Source organism: Nuphar pumila, chromosome 3, assembly GCF_984573655.1.
Source record: "Nuphar pumila chromosome 3, dmNupPumi1.hap1.1, whole genome shotgun sequence".
Taxonomy (NCBI): domain Eukaryota; kingdom Viridiplantae; phylum Streptophyta; class Magnoliopsida; order Nymphaeales; family Nymphaeaceae; genus Nuphar; species Nuphar pumila.
The window spans coordinates 17131155-17148947 of NC_143251.1; the positions used below are offsets into that span (position 1 = coordinate 17131155).

Here is a 17793-nt window from a genome sequence, read left to right on the forward strand (position 1 = left end):
GTGATGTGGAAAGATATAAGACACGTCTTGTTGCAAAAGGGTTTACTCAAAGGGTAGGCATTAACTATACAGAGACTTTCTCTCCAGTTCTCACGAAAGACTCTTTTAGAATAATGATGGTACTTGTGGCACATTTTGATTTGGAACTATATCAGATGGATGTAAAGACTGCATTTCTTAATGGTAACATTGATGAAAAAATATATATGGTGCAATCGAAATATTTTGTCTCAGGCAATGCAAAAAAATTTATTTGCAAATTAAAGAAATTCATCTATGGACTTAAGCAGGCTTCCTGTCAATGATATCATAAATTTCATCAAGTTGTCCTCTCATTTGGTTTTGAGATGAATGTAGTTGATGAATGCATACACCATAAATTCAATGGGGGTAAATACATTTTCTTGATTTTATATGTCCATGACATACTACTTTCCAGTAATGATATAGGCTTATTGCATGAAACCAAAAAATTTCTGACAAAGAAATTCGAAATAAATGATCTTAGTGACACCTCTTTTGTATTAAGAATTCAAATACACCAAGATCGTTCTTGAGATATTCTTGGATTATCACAAAAGGGATATATCAAAAGGATTCTTGACATATTTGGCATGAAGAATTGCAAACCAAGTAACACTCCTATTGTTAAGGGAGACAAGTTTAGTCTCGCTCAGTGCCCCAAACACCAGTTTGAAGTTAAGGATATGAAAAAGATTCCCTATGCATCAATTGTAGAGAGTCTTATGTATGCTCAAGTGTGCACGTCTGGATATAACATACATTGTTGGGATGTTAGACAAATATTTAAGTAATCCAGGAATGAATTATTGGAAAGTAACCAAACTAGTTATGCGGTACTTACAAAGAATAAAAGATTACATACTCACATACAGAAAGTCAAATCAGTTAGAGATCATTGGGTATTCTGATTCTGACTTTGTTGGATGCCAAGACAGTCGCAGATCCATGTCAGGTTATATTTATCTTTTCGTCGAAGGAGCTATCTCTTGGAAGAGTGCTAAGTAGACACTTATTGCATTTTCCACTATGGCTGCAGAGTTCGTAACCTGTTATGAGGCATCCAATCATGAAATATGATTACATAATTTTTTTACTGGGCTGCGGATTTTAAATAACATTGAAAGACCGTTAAAGTTGTTTTGTAATAATAATTCGACAGTACTATATTCCAATAACAATATGAGCTTATTAAAGTCAAAACATATAGACGTCAAGTTCCTTGTTGTTAAAAAAAAAGTGCAGAATGATCAGATATCTATTGAACATATTGACACAAACTCCATGAATGCGAATCCGCTTACCAAAGGTTTACCACCCAATGTCTTTAATGAGCATACTACTCGAATGGGTGTTATATCATTTAATGATATATTGGTTTAGTGGGAGTTTGTATTTTGATGTTCTGAGATAAAATAAAGTTTCATTACTTTAGTATAAGGCTCAGGTTCTAATTTTATTATGAACTCGTTTAGTGTGATCTCACTAAAGAATAAAGCAAAACCAATTAGAAATAGGCATATACAGATCATATTACATGTAATTTCCATACTTCACGTTCATACTTAATCTATGTTGTTAGTTATATCAATATATGCGATCATTGATGGGTCTATTTACGATGAATGTAATGAGGATCACTTTGATTCTATGTTGGCATGATTAATTGACCAGATTGTTAGGGATGTCATTTGGTAAGACAATGTTTTTGAGCTCATAAGGTTATTATATAATGCATGATTGTATGGTAACATATGTGGCCCAGGTGAGAGATTGTTAGATATTTTTTGTGGGACTACGTATGTAATTAATCACTCATTATAAACTATCTAAGATGAAGATCCATTTAAAGTGATCTTATATGATTAGGCCATATGACATCTTATAAAGTGTAGTTATAATAATGTGTAGATACCTTATGTGTTCTCATATGTCAATTTTTTATTTTATGATGGGTTAAATTGAAAATGAGACTATAGGGTGGTTACAATTAGGTTATAGTCTCCAAATCCATATATAGTGGTTGTTCTCTTTTGCCTCTCCATTAAAAAAAAAATTGTCCCTCTCTCATTAGGTTTAGAGAATAAAGAAATACTACCTATAGAGGTTTTGAGAGATCTAACCCTATCATGATTTACCAGTGCAACGATGGATTCAAGTACGCTTTCACATTATGCTTTATTTATTTTTTATCTTTTCAATGATTTAGCATGAACAAATTTAGAGATCAAGAAAGATGCTTTTCCTAAATCAATCCCAACATATACAACATATCAATGATAATTCAATGTATATAAAGAAAATCCCAATTTCATTAGACAACATTTCATGGAGAAAAAAAACACGCTATTTATACATTAAACAATGGTCTATCATTGAATAAAAAACAAACAAAAAGAGAAAAAACAGACCTACATAAAAAAAAAAACCATGATAATGAATCATAAACTAAATAGAAATGCAGCTAAAAAAAACAAAAAACAAAAAACCCTTGATAATGAATAAAAAATGATGTGATAATGAATCAAAAACAAAAAATAGAAAAAAATAGATCTACACCCGAAAAGAAACCCTTGATAATGAATAAAAAAAACCCTGAATCAAAAACTAAACAAAAACACAGCTCAGAAAAACAAAACAAAAACAAATAAACCCTTCGTAATGAATTAGAAAAAAAATCCCTGCAATAGATCTAGACCTAGAAAAAAAATACCATAGATCTCTTTCCCCAAAACCACCCTATTGGATCCCAATCTACCGGACAGAGGCAGCTCGCCGCAAAAAAAAAAACTAGAGGGAGCTCGCAGCAGATGAGAGGGGAGAGAGGCAGCTCGCAACATAAGAGAAAGAGAGAGAGAGAGAAGCACCTGCGCCAGTAGAATGCTATGCTCATCTGCCGCAGCGCTCCTCTAATGTCGTTGCTGGTAAGCGATTCAGGGGAATGAGAGAGAGAGAGAGAGAGAGAGAGAGAGAGAGAGAGAGAGAGAGAGAGAGGGAGAGGGAAAGGGAAAGGGGGAAAGCGAAGGGGCTACGTATTTTTTTTTTCTTAAGTATTAAACATTCTAATCGTTGGATCTGATGTGCATCCAATGGCCAGAATATTCAAGCACGATTAAGTAGCTAACGATTAAGGACCTATGCAGTTCTCTCTCTCTCTCTCTCTCTCTCTCTCTCTCTCTCTATATATATATATATATATATATAGAGAGAGAGAGAGAGAGAGAGAGACCTCATTAAAGTTATTTTGAAGCTAGGTGTATTTGCTGGCCATGAGCAGATGGCACCTCAAAGATTTTACCACCTAAAGGCCTGCCAATGTGTAATCAGTGCTGGTATGCACTAGCTAAGCTAGTAAACGAGTCAAGGCCTGTGTTCTGATCATTCGAGCTTGTTTACCAGAGTCCTTGTCAAAAAATTAAAAATAGAAAAGGAAAATAAACAAGAACCACGCCTAAGCCCAATCCAAGATACTTCTCGACTGGACAAACGAAACCCCGTTCTCACTTAAGAAATAAAGAAGTTGCTTAAACAGCTTGACATTCAACTGCTCTACCTTTTTTCTCGATCAATTTATCGTGAGAGTTTTTCTGACAAGAAAATATTGGCAACCACGTTTTTGTTACTATGGCCAGTTCAAAATATATATATATATATATATATATATATATATATATATATAGAGAGAGAGAGAGAGAGAGAGAGAGAGAGAGTAATTTTCTGAAGAAGATGAAGTCATGCAATACATCACATGGATGATCTCACGCCCCGTCTGTCATCATTTTAACATCAGGTTGAAGTCAGGTCTGTCCACACTACTTTTTCCCTGTCTGCGTGCAAAGGTCCATCCGGTCCGGTGGGTGAGTGGGGGTGGGCTCGTGGTAATTGACAGTCGTGGAGGTCGCGTCAAGGGTCGGTGTGACTTAGAACATGCAAATGGAAGGATAAGAGGAAGGACCACCCCTACTTTCCGACCCCAGCAATTAGTCAGCAAAGAAGGCATCCTTTTGTTTACTTTTGATATTTTGGGCCTTTTTGCATTAACCCGCCAACGACTTTGCGTTATGCATTTGACTATTATGGTATCCCATGTGGTAAGCTGGGTCCTGAAGGCTCAGGATCCAATCCCTCTGTCACATGGGGCGGCTGTTGCTCTGGTAGGTGTCGACCTAACCCTAGCTTGCCTTTCAAAAAATATATATATTGGGAACATTACCTTGAAGGGCCAAACATTAGCCTCTAATGTCAAAACTAAGCCTTCCTTTTCTGAAAATTTTTTATATGCACTCTAGGTTTCCTAAAAACTACCTAATAGAGACCACAGGTTAATTAAGCTCCACCATCTTGGGAAATGCGATTCTGCTGAGCTTTTTAATATTACCTTTTGGAGTTACAAAAAATCCTCATTTAGTATCATAAAAAAAAGACAAAGGTAGGTAATTTTAGGGCATTATAGACATTTGATTCAATTTAACTAAGATTTAGCCTGAGTTAATGGTTAATGTAAAGCGTAGCTATCTGCTTGGCATTTTTCAGAAAAACGGAAGCTCATATCAAGAAATTCAGAAACGTGAAACCGTTTTGAAGGATTAACTGAAAAACTGGTCGGCTGCCGAATGGAATTTTGCTTTATATTTCACACTAATTTTTAAATTTTCTCTAAAAGATAAAACTGAAGCGTGCAACGGCTACGGTAAGCGTTGGCCCACTGGTTTACGTGAAAAGATCAGGTGCAATATGAGTGCACAAATATTTGTGCATTAAGCACCTGATCACCCTCCATCTTCGTACAGGGACTGTCAGCTGTGGGGCCCAAGGCTTGATGTAGGGCGATCAGGTTCTTAATGCACAAATTTTGTGCCATGTGATTGCACCCTATCCGAACTCCTAGTTTTATACTCAAGGGACCAAAAATGCACTTAAAAAAAACCCACAAGAGTTGAAAGGTCAAGAAAATTGACGGAAAGATCAAGAGGACAGCTCTCAGGTTTTATTCTCTAGGATGTACACGGATTTGGATCAAATGATATTGATGGTAATTTTCAATTGTTTTGTGCCAGATGCCAAATCCCTTAAATTGGTTCTTTTGAACAGAGGATTACAGCCCTTGATCCACCTACTGAAAATCACAATCAATGGTGATTTTGGGTGTTACCTGTTCTTATCAAGATGCACACGGTCACCCATGATTACATATATTTTTTTATTTTTTTATTTACAACACAGAAAGAAACAGCACCCGGGCACAAAGACCTGGTCACTAGTGGGAACATACGGACACCAAGCTCCTTCCAATCTGTTTGGTGCACAACACTGAAAGGTAACATTTGCGTGCCGATGACGTCTGAAGCGTGACGCAGAGCTTCTTTCCGGTCCTCTTATAAAAGTGAGCCCGCGTTCCACGTTTTCTTAAGGCCTGATTCTTATTCCTCCCTTCAAACGAGGACGTGTTGAGTTCGAATTCTTCTTCTTCTTCTTTCGTATTTGCTGTTAGTACCACAAAAAGAAAGCAAGACAGAGGAACGCTCTTGCTTGACGTTAGGCGAGGAAGAGATGGAAACAGCTTGCCTTAATCTCTCTCTCGGGTTCGATCTCAACGCCGCTCCCCTTCGCCGCCCCCATGAGATTGTGGTAAGTGTTGGTGGGGGGATTTAATCCTTCCAACTCCATCATATTCATTGTTTACCACGCCTCAAGTACAGACTGTCGACGGTAGGAACTGTTACTAATAGTTTGTTTGCGTTGGGACAGAAGGCGCCGAAATTCAATTTCATGGTGTCGCAGCCACGAACGCCAGCCGATGAAGAGGTAATTAGCGACTGTTTTGTGTTTCTGTTTTCGTTTATCAGAGTATTTAATTTTCTGAACAGAGTCAAAAGCAGCTGTTGCTAACGCGTTTTTGGTGGGTGTACTGGATGTTTGTGATCAGGAAAGGGATTTGAAGGCGGAGCTGAGCAGGATGAGCCATGAGAACCAGAGACTGAACAGTATGCTGGGCGAGATGTGCGAGAGCTACAACGCGCTCCAGGCGCAGCTGGCCTCGCTGGTAAAGGAGGAGGACGCGGCACCAGCGGCCTCCTCCAGAAAGAGGAAAGAGGAGGACCGTCATCACGCGGAGAGCTGCTCCGGCGAGGAATCATGCAAGAGGCCCAGGGACGAATTTTCCACCCGGGGGATAGCCACCACCAACATCATCTCACGGGTCCACGTCAAGACCGACCCATCCGATACCAGCCTGGTTAGTAAAGGGCCCAGCCCACTCTAGCTCACCCTCCATGCTCCATCCAATTATAATCCAACCAACCATAATGAGGAGAGCATTTGTTATGAATGTGACAGATAGTGAAGGACGGATACCAGTGGAGGAAATACGGGCAGAAAGTGACGAAGGACAACCCGTCTCCTAGAGCTTACTTCCGATGCTCCTTTGCTCCGGGATGCCCTGTTAAGAAGAAGGTACTTTCTTTAATTCAATCCCTCCATCCTACACACATCGATTTTCCCTGTAAATCAAGCAAAGAAACTTATGTGGTCTACGATACGTTTTATTAGGTTCAAAAAAGCGCAGAAGACAGGTCCATCTTGGTGGCCACATACGAGGGACAGCACAACCACTCCCAGCCATCGGCGCACGACGCGCCCACTTGCTCGACCGGATCGCAGTCCGGGACCGACGGCTCGATTCCCTGTTCCCTCTCCGTGAACGCTTCCCGACCCACCATCACGCTCGATTTGACCCGCGTAGGAGCCGGTCAGGGGAGGTTGGTCAGCTCGGAGGTGGCTCCGGCGGCGGGTGTGGGTGGGAGTGAGGTGCAGAAGGTGGTGGTGGAGAATGTGGCCTCGTCGTTAGCCAAGGACCCAGCCTTTACTGCAGCTTTGGCATCCGCTCTTTCCTCCCAAATGTTTCGGCGTCCTTAACTTGGGGAGCAAAACGGATGTGCTGAATTTGAATGCAGATGACAAATTTGATGAGAGAAAGCTCGTCAAGGCAAGCAAAGCCGGAAGGAGGAGCAAGCGATTGGGAAATTTTGATAAATGGTAGATCGGTAACTCCCTTTTGCAAAAGGGCCGATGCAAATCGCTTTGGCTCGCTACGTTCCTTGGTTTTGGTGAATTAAGGGAATAGAAGCAATTCCCTGAAAGAAGAGGGCAGCTTAGCTTAATTCTCCCTAGAGCATAAGTATGGCACTACTCAATCTGCAGGTACACATGAATATGTGCACTAAGCGTATCAGATTTGAAGAGTGCATATATCTGCACTGTTGCCGGATCGATCGGTGGTCCTTGTAAAGCATTGTGACTCACTTGTGACACTTGTAGATTGTAGACATTGTAAATAATATCATCAAACTAACCTTGTGCTTTTTAGTAGATCATAATCACATGGAAATTAACCATGATTTCTGTTATTGGCCACTGTAAACAGATGTTATTAGGGAGTCCCGTCCTACTCATCCCCTATGTCATCCCCCATCTTCATACCCCTCTTAAATCTCATGATGCAAGTTGTTTTGATCAAAGATGTCCTTATAGATGGATTAAGCATCGTCAATTTAATAAGGAATGACCCTTGAATAGGTACAATAATATCACAGTTGTACAAAATTAATACACGTATGACAAATAGTCAAGGTAATCAAAAGTGTATAAGTTATATTGATAATATTATAACACATGCAATTGAATGATTCACAAATTTGTATAAGCAGGGCATTATTTTCATTTCAATTAGTAGTGTGAATATCATATCTTTATTTTGATATTATACTACTTGTGGGTACTCACATGACGAATTCGTAGATACAAACTAGGATTATTCGGGGGTTTATTATTTCATGTAAGTTTATACTTCGAATGATTAGCTGAATTCGCTCCAAAAGAGATGATATAGCTACTGAGAGAGAACTTTTCAAAAGCCAAGACAAACTCAAATGCATCCTAACTTACTACAAAAGTTATGGGATCTACCACCTAGGACAATAATTGGTAGCATTGTCCCCTAACTTCGATGATTGGGGATGTCGAGTTATTACTACTCGTGGAGTATAGTTGTTAACAACATTGTCTATCAAAGCTTGTACCTCTTATCCTCTCCAGATAGACATTAAGTGTAAATGGGTTATTGGGTCCTCTATTATTAAGGGGATTTACCATATTTGTATATGCCTCACTCGGGTAGACATCATTTACCCATTCTAGGTAGGTTCCCATGTTTGTTATTATTGTAACACATTCACTATGCTCTAGTCTTTGAAACTGATTGAGCATTCTGCCTATGAAGGTGATCCCAGAATTTAGCGTGCATGCAATTTTTTATAATACGGTGCATTGTTGCACGATAAGGTTTGCTATAAACCTCAACTCATTCATCAGTGTACGAGCATGTCTTGCATGTCGTATAGTACAACAATGATAATAATTAAGTTGATTTTTAAAAATAATAACACTTTAATTTTTGAAAACCAACAGGGGTATTTTAAGAAATTATTACCATCAAAACAATTTCCCAAACCTCAAGCTGAGGTGAATTCAGGTTGTTCCCAGATGCAAAATTAGAGAACTTGATGTACGTGTGACCGAAGTCCACATAATCGATGTCTCGTATTTGCCAGTTCAAAACAGTTTCACTTGTGTATTTTTAAATCGTAACAAAAACTCATTCTTTTTAAACAATTTTTTAAAGTTTGAACCATGTCGTGTTAATGTTTCGTAAAGTCTGACATTTAAAAATGTTCGATTTATGTAAATGTAAAATCTCACACACACGCGAATGTAAATCGGCATACGAAACATGCATTCATAAGTTGAGATATGAACATGCTTTCAAAAAGTGAATTAAAGTATGCATACACATATTAAAGTATGTGTATGTAAGTAAATCACGTGTAATTTAAATAAAGTAGGCATACACAAAAATGCCATTGTAAACAAATGCACGCATAATCTAAATAAAGCAAGCATATACAAAACTATATAAGTAAATAGATGCATGTGTAATTTGAATAAAGTGAGCGTACGTAAAAATGCCATCGTAAATAAATGCACACATAATCTAAATAAAGCAAGAGTATGCAAAATTGTTTATGTAAATACATGCACGCGTAATTTAAATAAAGCGAGTGTAGACAAAAATACATATGTAAATAAATCATATATATATAATTATATATATGTATATGTATTTATTTAACATTAATAAGCAATACATATATCAAGATTAAGCGACGACTTTCCCATGCCTTGTAGTGCTCAAGTATGTTTGCAAAATGAGGCGGCAAACTGCGGCAGTTCGTGGAAGGAGAACCAACACAATGGTACTCTGCTTGGTTTAAGCCACGGTCTGGTGAAAGCGGTGGCGAAACTAGTGATGAGAAAAGATAATTAATTTTTTCGGCAAAGGTGGTGGCAATGGGTGGCACCAGGGCCAAACTCAAACTGAGCTCGGGTCGACAAGACCGAACCGAGCTCCATTCGACAGGATCAAGCTGGGATTAGCTTATAAGTAGAGCCGAGTTGGGTTCAACTTGTCTTAACTTGAGTCGATTCGAGCTCTAAACTGAGTTGGCTCTGTTGGAACTGGAACCGAGTTGGCTCGGTTAGGATTTGAGCAGAGTTGGTTTGGTTAGGAAATAAACCAAGTTGGCTCAGTTAGGAATATCCGAGTTGGGCTTGGATCAGCTTAATCGAGCTAGGCTCGGCTCGGTTGAACCAAGCAGAGATCAGCTTGAATGAACCGAGCTAGGATCAGTTGGATTTAACCGAGCTAGGCTTAGTTAGGTCCAACCAAGCAGAGCTTGGTGAGTTTTAACCAAGCTGGGCTCGACTCGAGTGAAACGAGCTGGGCTTGGTTAGAACTGAACTGAGTCATGCTTGGTTGAGTTGAACTGAGTCAAGCTTGGTTATATTTGAACCGAGCTCAATCCAGTTGAGTAAAAAGCCCAAGAGCACAATGAGCAAGGCTCTGTTAAGGGGGCTTATGTGATGCTCTGAAAATCTTGACTCAAAATTTTATGTGAAAAATTGAAAATTTTGTTTTGTCTTTTAAGCAATGAAAAATGAAGTATTTTAATTAGACCTCGGGGACGAATGACTCCAGATGGGTCATAGGTAAACATAAACATTCTTCAGAAATTAGATCATATTCCAAAACAACAAAACAGTTTAGTTACATATTAGAGTTTGTAAATAGTATACATAACTTATGAAGTGTTTAGGATTTAAAAATAATCAAAAGTATCCTAAACTAACCCCTTGGATCTAGAAGTTTGGTTCTGAATGTTGCCCTTGTCTCGCACCATTCCTTGTTCACTGCTCACCTGAAATCCCCATAAAAGGAGGGCCAGACTTGTAAAAGCCTGATAGGTAGTCCTACCAATTTCAAGTAAAAAACATATTATTATTTTAAAATAAGAATTATAAAGAAATTCAGACATCATAGTGAATATAATTCAAATGTGAGAGTTCATTAAGAAGACATTTAGTTAAAGCATGATTCTAGATAAAGCAGGATTATGCAACTCATATATGTTTATGCAACTCAAATGTCACAGTTAAGCAGGTATTCTTAATAATTATGAGCAGGAAAATCTTATGTTTCAATGTTAACCCCCATTGTGGGTACTCATTGGGGTAACTTCGAGTTGCAGTTGAAACTGTACAGAGATTTATTATGTAATGTATTTTAATACCCCACACGACTAACTGACTCTGTAACTCTGTAGGGGATGGTATAATGACCAAAAGAGAAATTCACCCTGACTTAACTCTAAAAATTCTACCTTCTTATCTCGCGCATGAAGGGAGAAGTAATTCTCCAAAAAGGCTTCCTGAAAACCTTACTAGGTAATCATTGCATTTGCAGGAAAATGTATTCTTTTGATAGTGTCTCACCTTTTTTAGCATTATCCTTTAGTCTATACGTGTCAAAGTTTATCTTATTGTCTTATGTTCAATAATACTTGAAAAACTCGTTTAATCTCATCGACCTATCTTTCTGCCATCTCTGGATCGGCCTTTCTAACGAATGTCGGAGGTTCTAGTTTTAAAATTTTCTCATATGTAACCCCTCTTAGGTTACAATTTGCGTTCCTTGGTGCCGCCTCTTGGTTTTGCTTGTCTCAGATCAGATCTCTAATCGCCATGGCTAGAGTATTGAGGGTTTTCATAACGAACCCTCATTGCTTTGCCTATTCATTAGGAGTTTTTTGCCTCGTTCAGATATTTGTGGGTTAACCGATGCAATGGAAGATGCAAGACAGTCATAACTTGTTGTATCAGAAAAAAATATATATTAACAAAGGTTCAAAATTACAACCACATATCAATACAAAAATTTAATGAACCAAAAAAACTCCTAAGTTCCTTCTATGAGTGTCTTGAGACTTGTTTCATATATTTTATTTTACTTCCCATGCACCTAGTTTTGTGGAGGGTAGGAGGATAGAGATAGATCATACACCAAAGACGCGGTGTGTAGATCGGTGTATTTGAAGGGTATTCAAATGAAGTTGGATCATAGATCGATGAAGTGATGTTATAAAGAGGTGATGCAGGAGTGTATTCCGGCGATGCTAAAGTGTATTCAGGTGATACCGGAGTGTATTTAGGCAATGTTGGAGAGTTTTATAGGTTCTCCTTGGTTGGTCATGCCTACTAAAGAGTCTGAAGAGATAATTTATATTGGCGTTGCTTTAGGACCACTAACATGTGATTCTGTATCTGATAGGGTTTCTGCTGCTTGTTGCCATTTTTCATAATCCTTCCTTATATGACACTCAAAATGAGTATGCCCTACTTCATAAAATTAGTAGTCTAACTGCTCAAGTGGGCACATATGCTCTAGATGCATTATCTGGCATCGGTAACATTCTTCCAATCTTGGGTTGGGGTTTTTTGTGAACCAATTCTAGAACTTGTTGTCTCATGTTGTGTATGGTGGTTTGTTATTGTTCATCAATCTCAATCATGGCATTGATAGCCTCGATCAAATCGTTATAAGACATCTACTAAAATAACAAAATAAGAATTTAAGTATAATACTTTAGTGGAATGTCAGAATCAAGGCAGATTCAAAACCAAAATTTTTCAAGATCTAGGCTATGTTACCATGTCTGTGATGTCTCAAAAATCTTGAAACAAAATTTTACGTAAAAATTTGGAATTTTTGTTTTGTCTTTCAAGCAGCAAAAAATGAAGTATTTTAACTAGTTCTCATGATCAAACGACTCTGAGTGTGTCACAGGTAAACATAAACACTTTTCAGAAATTAGATCATATTCCAAAACAATAAAACTATTTATTACATATCAGACTTTGTAAACATTATATGCAATTTAGGAAGTGTTAAAGATTAAAAAATAAACAAAAGTATCCTAAATTGGCCTCTTGGATCTGGAAGTTTGGTTCTAAATGTTGCCCTTGCCTCGTGTCATCCCCTGTTCACTACTCACCTGAAATCCCCATAAGAAGGGGGTCAAACATGTGAAAGACTGGTAGGTAGTCCTACCAATTTTAGGTAAAAAATATATTAATTAACATATTATTACTCTGAAATAACAATTATAAAGAAATTCAGACATCATAGTGAATACAATTCAGATGTGACACTTTATTAAGTAGACATTTAGTTAAAGCATGATTAGAATTAAAGCATGTTTTCAAATAAAGTAGGATTATGCAACTCATATGTCACAGTTAAGCAGGTATTTATAATAATTTTGAACTGAAAGATCATATGTTTCGATATTTAACCCCCATTGTGGGTACTCACAAGGGTAACTTTGAATTGTAGCTGAGACCATATGGGGGTTTATTATGCTATATTTTAATACCCCACACGACTATCTGACTCTTTAACTCCAAGGCATACGGTATAATAACCAAAAGAGAAATTCACCCTGGGCCTGTCGAAGTGTAAAAACTGCCAACCTAGGATATACTTGAGGTAAATCTTGCCCCCAACCTTCGATAATCAATGATATTGAGTCATTGCCACTCGATAAACATATTTTATTAACCATGATATCAATCGAAGTTGTACCACTTACCCATTTCAAGGTAGGCATAGATCTGGATGGGTAACAAGGAGTTTTTCTTTTTTAACGTGTTTTATTATTGCATGTGCCTCATAGGCATTTCGAGGCATCGAGTGCCCTTGTACCCTTTCTAGGTAACTAATATTTAATAGCGCATTTATATGTTCTCTCCCATCCAATATTGCTTTGGCTCTTTTGGTGCTTACGAGCACATCACTGGTGAAGGTGGATCCCTTTGCTCGTACGAACACTTCGCCTATGAAGGCAGATCCTTTTAAGTGTGTGTATGCATATATTATTTATTTTTCAAAATTACTCTAACGCTTCGGCCTTTGTGAGCACTTCACCTATACAGGCAAATCCCAATTATCACATTCGTCATGCATACAACCAAAACATCATAAGTTCATACAGATAACACCACAGAGTATTTCAAATTGAATTACAAAGGTTCCTCGAAACTTGGCTTCATCTCGAGCCATATTTTTCTTATGCATGCTCATAAATAATGGCCCTTAGTTTTGATATGCATGGCCCGTAGGGTTTCACAAACCCTAATAATATGATTTAACTACTCATTTTAGTGCATGTAAATGATTGCATGCGAGCACAAAAATCATACATACGAACATAGATTCTACATAATTATTGCATGTGAGCATATGTGAGTATAGAATAGAGCATGCAAACATGGATTCTACGTAAACTACTGCATGTGAGCATATGCAAACATAGAAGAGATCATGCGAGCATAGGTTCTATGTAACTATTGCATGCAAACAGATACATTAAATATTACACAATTTATAAGCAATTGGTGGGATGAGACCCTACTTTGGAATAGCGTGCCTAGTCAAAAGAGATGAAAAATTTCTCAAAAAATATCTCTAGAGAAATTTTCCTCCAAATAGTATGTGAAGAGTGATGTGATAGTGATGACTTGAGCATATGAAGTTGATGATCGAACTGGACTCACACGAACCGGCTCATGAGTAGGGAACATGGTAGCTAGGGGCATACCAGGTAGACCAAAGGATGAATCGAGTGGTCAAAGGGGTGAGTCAGGTGGCCAAGGGGGTGAACCAGGTGGTCAAAGGGGTGAAACAGGTGGCCAAGGGGGTAAACCGGGTAGCCAAAGGGGGTGAACCAGGCGTGCTAGGTCAAGAAGGGTGGTAACCACCAAAACGGTGGCGCAAGAAGTGGCTAAGGGAGGGAGGGAGAGGGAGAGGGAGAGGGAGAGGGAGAGGGGTTGATTGAGGCTAGAGGGGAGGGGAAGACCCCCCTTTAATAGGAGTGGAAAGGGGTAATTGGGGGAGAAGGTGAAAGACTATGGTGTTGTCAAGTGGCAACACACTACAAGAAAAATGTGGATTAGCGACGGATAGTGGATTAGCGACAGACACTATCCGTCGCTAAATAGTTTAGCGGTGGATTAACGATGGATAGCGTCTGTCGCATAATCCTAGTCGCTAATTAGCGATAGAACTTATATGTTGCTACTTCCGTCGCTAATTTGCAACAGATTAGCGACAAACATGATCCGTTGTGAGTACGTCGTTATTTTAAATTAGCGACGGATATTATCCGTCGTGAGTCTGTCCCTATTTTAAATTAGCGACGGATAATATCGTCACTAAATTTAAAAAAAATTAAAAAAAAAATAAAAAAATTGGTCCCTGTCGAGCAGTATTCCGGCAGCAATAGGCCGGACTTTTATCGCACCACACATGTATTGCACCCGAGCGGCCCGGCCCACCACTGCGGGGTCTTTTGCACAGAATTGGCATGCTCTCCGGCGTGCTCTCTGGCACGCTCTCCGACGGAGGCGGCGATCAGCGAGGTGATCGTCCAGACGACCCGCAACTTCAGTCCGCCGTTTATATAAAATGACTCTGGGATACCTCCTTGGTCCTCAGGGTCGTAATTGAGGTCCCTCACGGCTTCAATGGCGAGATCGATGGGGAGATCGTAGTCAGCAGTGGGCCACCGGCGGAAGGAGGGGAGACGAGGATGGCGTAGCTCTCGAGTGAGCTCCCAAACTCGGCCTTCCACTTGAGGAGGGCACCGCCGTCGATGCCGAGCCTACCGTAAAGGAGCTCGATGCAAAGTCGGCGGAGCTCCTTGAAGGAGTGGAGGACCTCGCAGGGGGAGTGGTGGGAGACGGTTTAAATCGAAAAATTTTGAACGAGGAGAGAGGGAAAATTTTGTGCCTCAGATGGGACGATTTAAATCGAAAATTAGCGAGAGATTAGCGAGGGAATTTTTTCGTCGCTAATTAGCGATAGATTAGCGACAAAAAAATTCCCTTGCTAATTAGCGACTAGCTACGAAATAATTCCCTTGCTAATTACCATTTATTTCTTGCAGTGTTTGGCGATGAAAAAATTCTTCCGCTAATTCGTCGCTCATTAGCGACGAAATTACGAGGGAGATATTTTTGTCGCTAATTTTACAAATATTTTGAATGTTATTGACAGATAGTTTTCTCTCGCTAATCTGTCGTACATTTGCGACTGAAAAAATCTGTCGCAAATGTTTATCGCTAATCCACATTTTTCTTGTAGTGACACCAAGCAACACTTGGAAGGTTGGCTAAAACCATGGGCTGGTTTGGCGAGGGGTTTTGCATTTAGATCTTGCGCAAAATCCAGATCTAAAACCTAATTGATCCAACTAGATAGGGTTTTGGTTAGGTTAGTTGGTTTGTTAGTTAGCTTTTAGTTGAAATTTTCTAACTAGATCCTAATAAACTTCTTAATTTATATTTTTAACATCAAAAACCAATTTATTTTATAAAAAAGAAGGATATTTTATAAAAAGTATAAATAGTTGACTGAACTTGGTCAACATGGGCATGGATGACCATGACCCTCAGGTCACCATGACACCCAAAAAAATGCTCAAATTACCAATATACCTTTGAAATTATCGGGCTTGTTTTGAGTTTGTACGAACATCGATTTTGATGAAATTACTTTCATTTTCTTTAATATCTTGTCATGTAGTCAACCACGTGTTCAAAAATCATAAAATAAAAAAAAAATTGATTTTGCCCTCCATCATCTTTCTATCCTTGTAACTGATTATTATTATCTCTTGAAAATTTTAGTAAATATGCCTATATAAAATTTGATTGAAAAGCTATTCCTCATTTATTCATATAGAAAATTTGTGGTCGTTACAGATTAAATGAGTTGGGCTCGGTTGAGCTTAACTGAGCCCAGTCAGTTAAGCTAAATCGAGCGATAGGGGGGTGTAGCAACAACAGAATTGCTACTGCCACTGGTTCGCCACAACAGACAAAAGCAGTAGGGAGAGAGAGAAGAACACATGGGTTGGCGGCGACATTGGCCATGCCTACTGTGAGCCATAAGGGGAAAGGGAAAGGGAAAACCACCTCGGGTGGTTTCTGGTGACCTCCACCAGAAGAGGGAGAGAACTGAGAGGTGAGAGAGGGGTGCATGAGTGAACAAAAATCGAGTGTGTGTAGCGGGGGGGGTCATCATGGGTTGGGTTGGATCCTAATGGATCCAACCCAAACAGGGTGAAAAGGGAGAGGGTCAATGGGTGTATTGAGTGGGTTGGGTCCTAATGGATCCAACCCAAAACATGGTAGAGTGAGAGAGGGTATTATGGGTTGTATTCCTTGGATCCAACCCATATGGCCAATATGGGTTTTTTTAGGTTGGGTTGGACCCAACACCTATGGCAATTAAATGAGACCCACTTCGGGTTTCTTTTGGATCTTAGATCCAATTAGATATATATTGGTCTCTCTCTCTCTATATATACACCCATTTAAAAAAAAAATATATATATATATATATATATATATATATATATATATATATATATATGGATCTCACAATGGATCCAATTCAATTTAAAAGTATCTCAATCCAAGTATATATATTATGTATATATAATATACACTTATTTATTTGTTTGTTTAGAATTGGTCCGTCCATGTGGATCAAATTCTAAACCCATTGTATTTAACAATTTGGATCTCTTTTGGATCCAACTTATTTTGAGATTTGATCCACCTAATGGATCCAAGACCCAATCTTATGGTTTGAGTAATCCGGATCCCTTCATAGATCCAACTCAAAATTATTCTTAACTTAGACCGGGTCTATTGAATGGATCCTAGTCATTATCATATGGGTTTACAAATTCGGATCTCTCTCTGAATCCAAACTTGTTTAAACTTTGAGATCCAGTGGATCCTAGGTGTTTCAATTATACCTTTTGAATTGGATTTCATGGGGGTCGATCCTCGTGGATCCCCCATCGACATCCAAATCCAAAGATGTTTAAAAAACTCATAAATTTTAAATAACTTGATAAAATCTAAAAGTTTAAATAACTTGATCCTCGTGGATCCCCCATCGACATCCAAATCCAAAGATGTTTAAAAATCTAAAAATTTTAAATAACTTGATAATTCATTTATAATTAATAATTTAAAAAATATTGAAATAACCCCTTATTATTTTTGAAAAATCCAGTCGTCGTGCCAGCAGCATAAAATTCCAAAGCTAGAACCCTTGCCCCTGTGGCCTATACTATATGTTGTTTTGCACGTGTGCGATGCCCATGAAAATTTGAACCTTGACTGCCCGTCCAGCAACCCCACCCCACTCTGCCAAACCCCCTTGAGGCATCTACAACTCCTTTGAAATCCAATATTTGTATTTCTTCCAACTCTTTGCAAGTCCCTTCAATGCCTGTTCCCAAA

At 38.7% G+C, this 17793-nt stretch overlaps 1 protein-coding gene across 2 annotated transcripts; it reads left to right on the forward strand.

Moving 5' to 3' along the window:
- The first annotated feature begins 5399 nt into the window (after positions 1–5399).
- LOC149842149 (putative WRKY transcription factor 40) lies at positions 5400–7389 on the forward strand. Of its 2 annotated transcripts, none has more exons than XM_090001293.1 (5): positions 5400–5649; positions 5773–5826; positions 5948–6256; positions 6358–6474; positions 6571–7389. In XM_090001293.1, the coding sequence occupies exons 1-5, from the start codon at positions 5572–5574 to the stop codon at positions 6934–6936; spliced, it is 924 nt and encodes a 307-aa protein (XP_089857419.1). In that variant the 5' UTR covers positions 5400–5571; the 3' UTR covers positions 6937–7389. The 2 variants fall into 2 exon arrangements, with proteins under 2 accessions (XP_089857419.1, XP_089857418.1); XM_090001292.1 differs by having other exon boundaries at positions 5401–5649; positions 5770–5826.
- The last annotated feature ends 10404 nt before the right edge of the window (positions 7390–17793 follow it).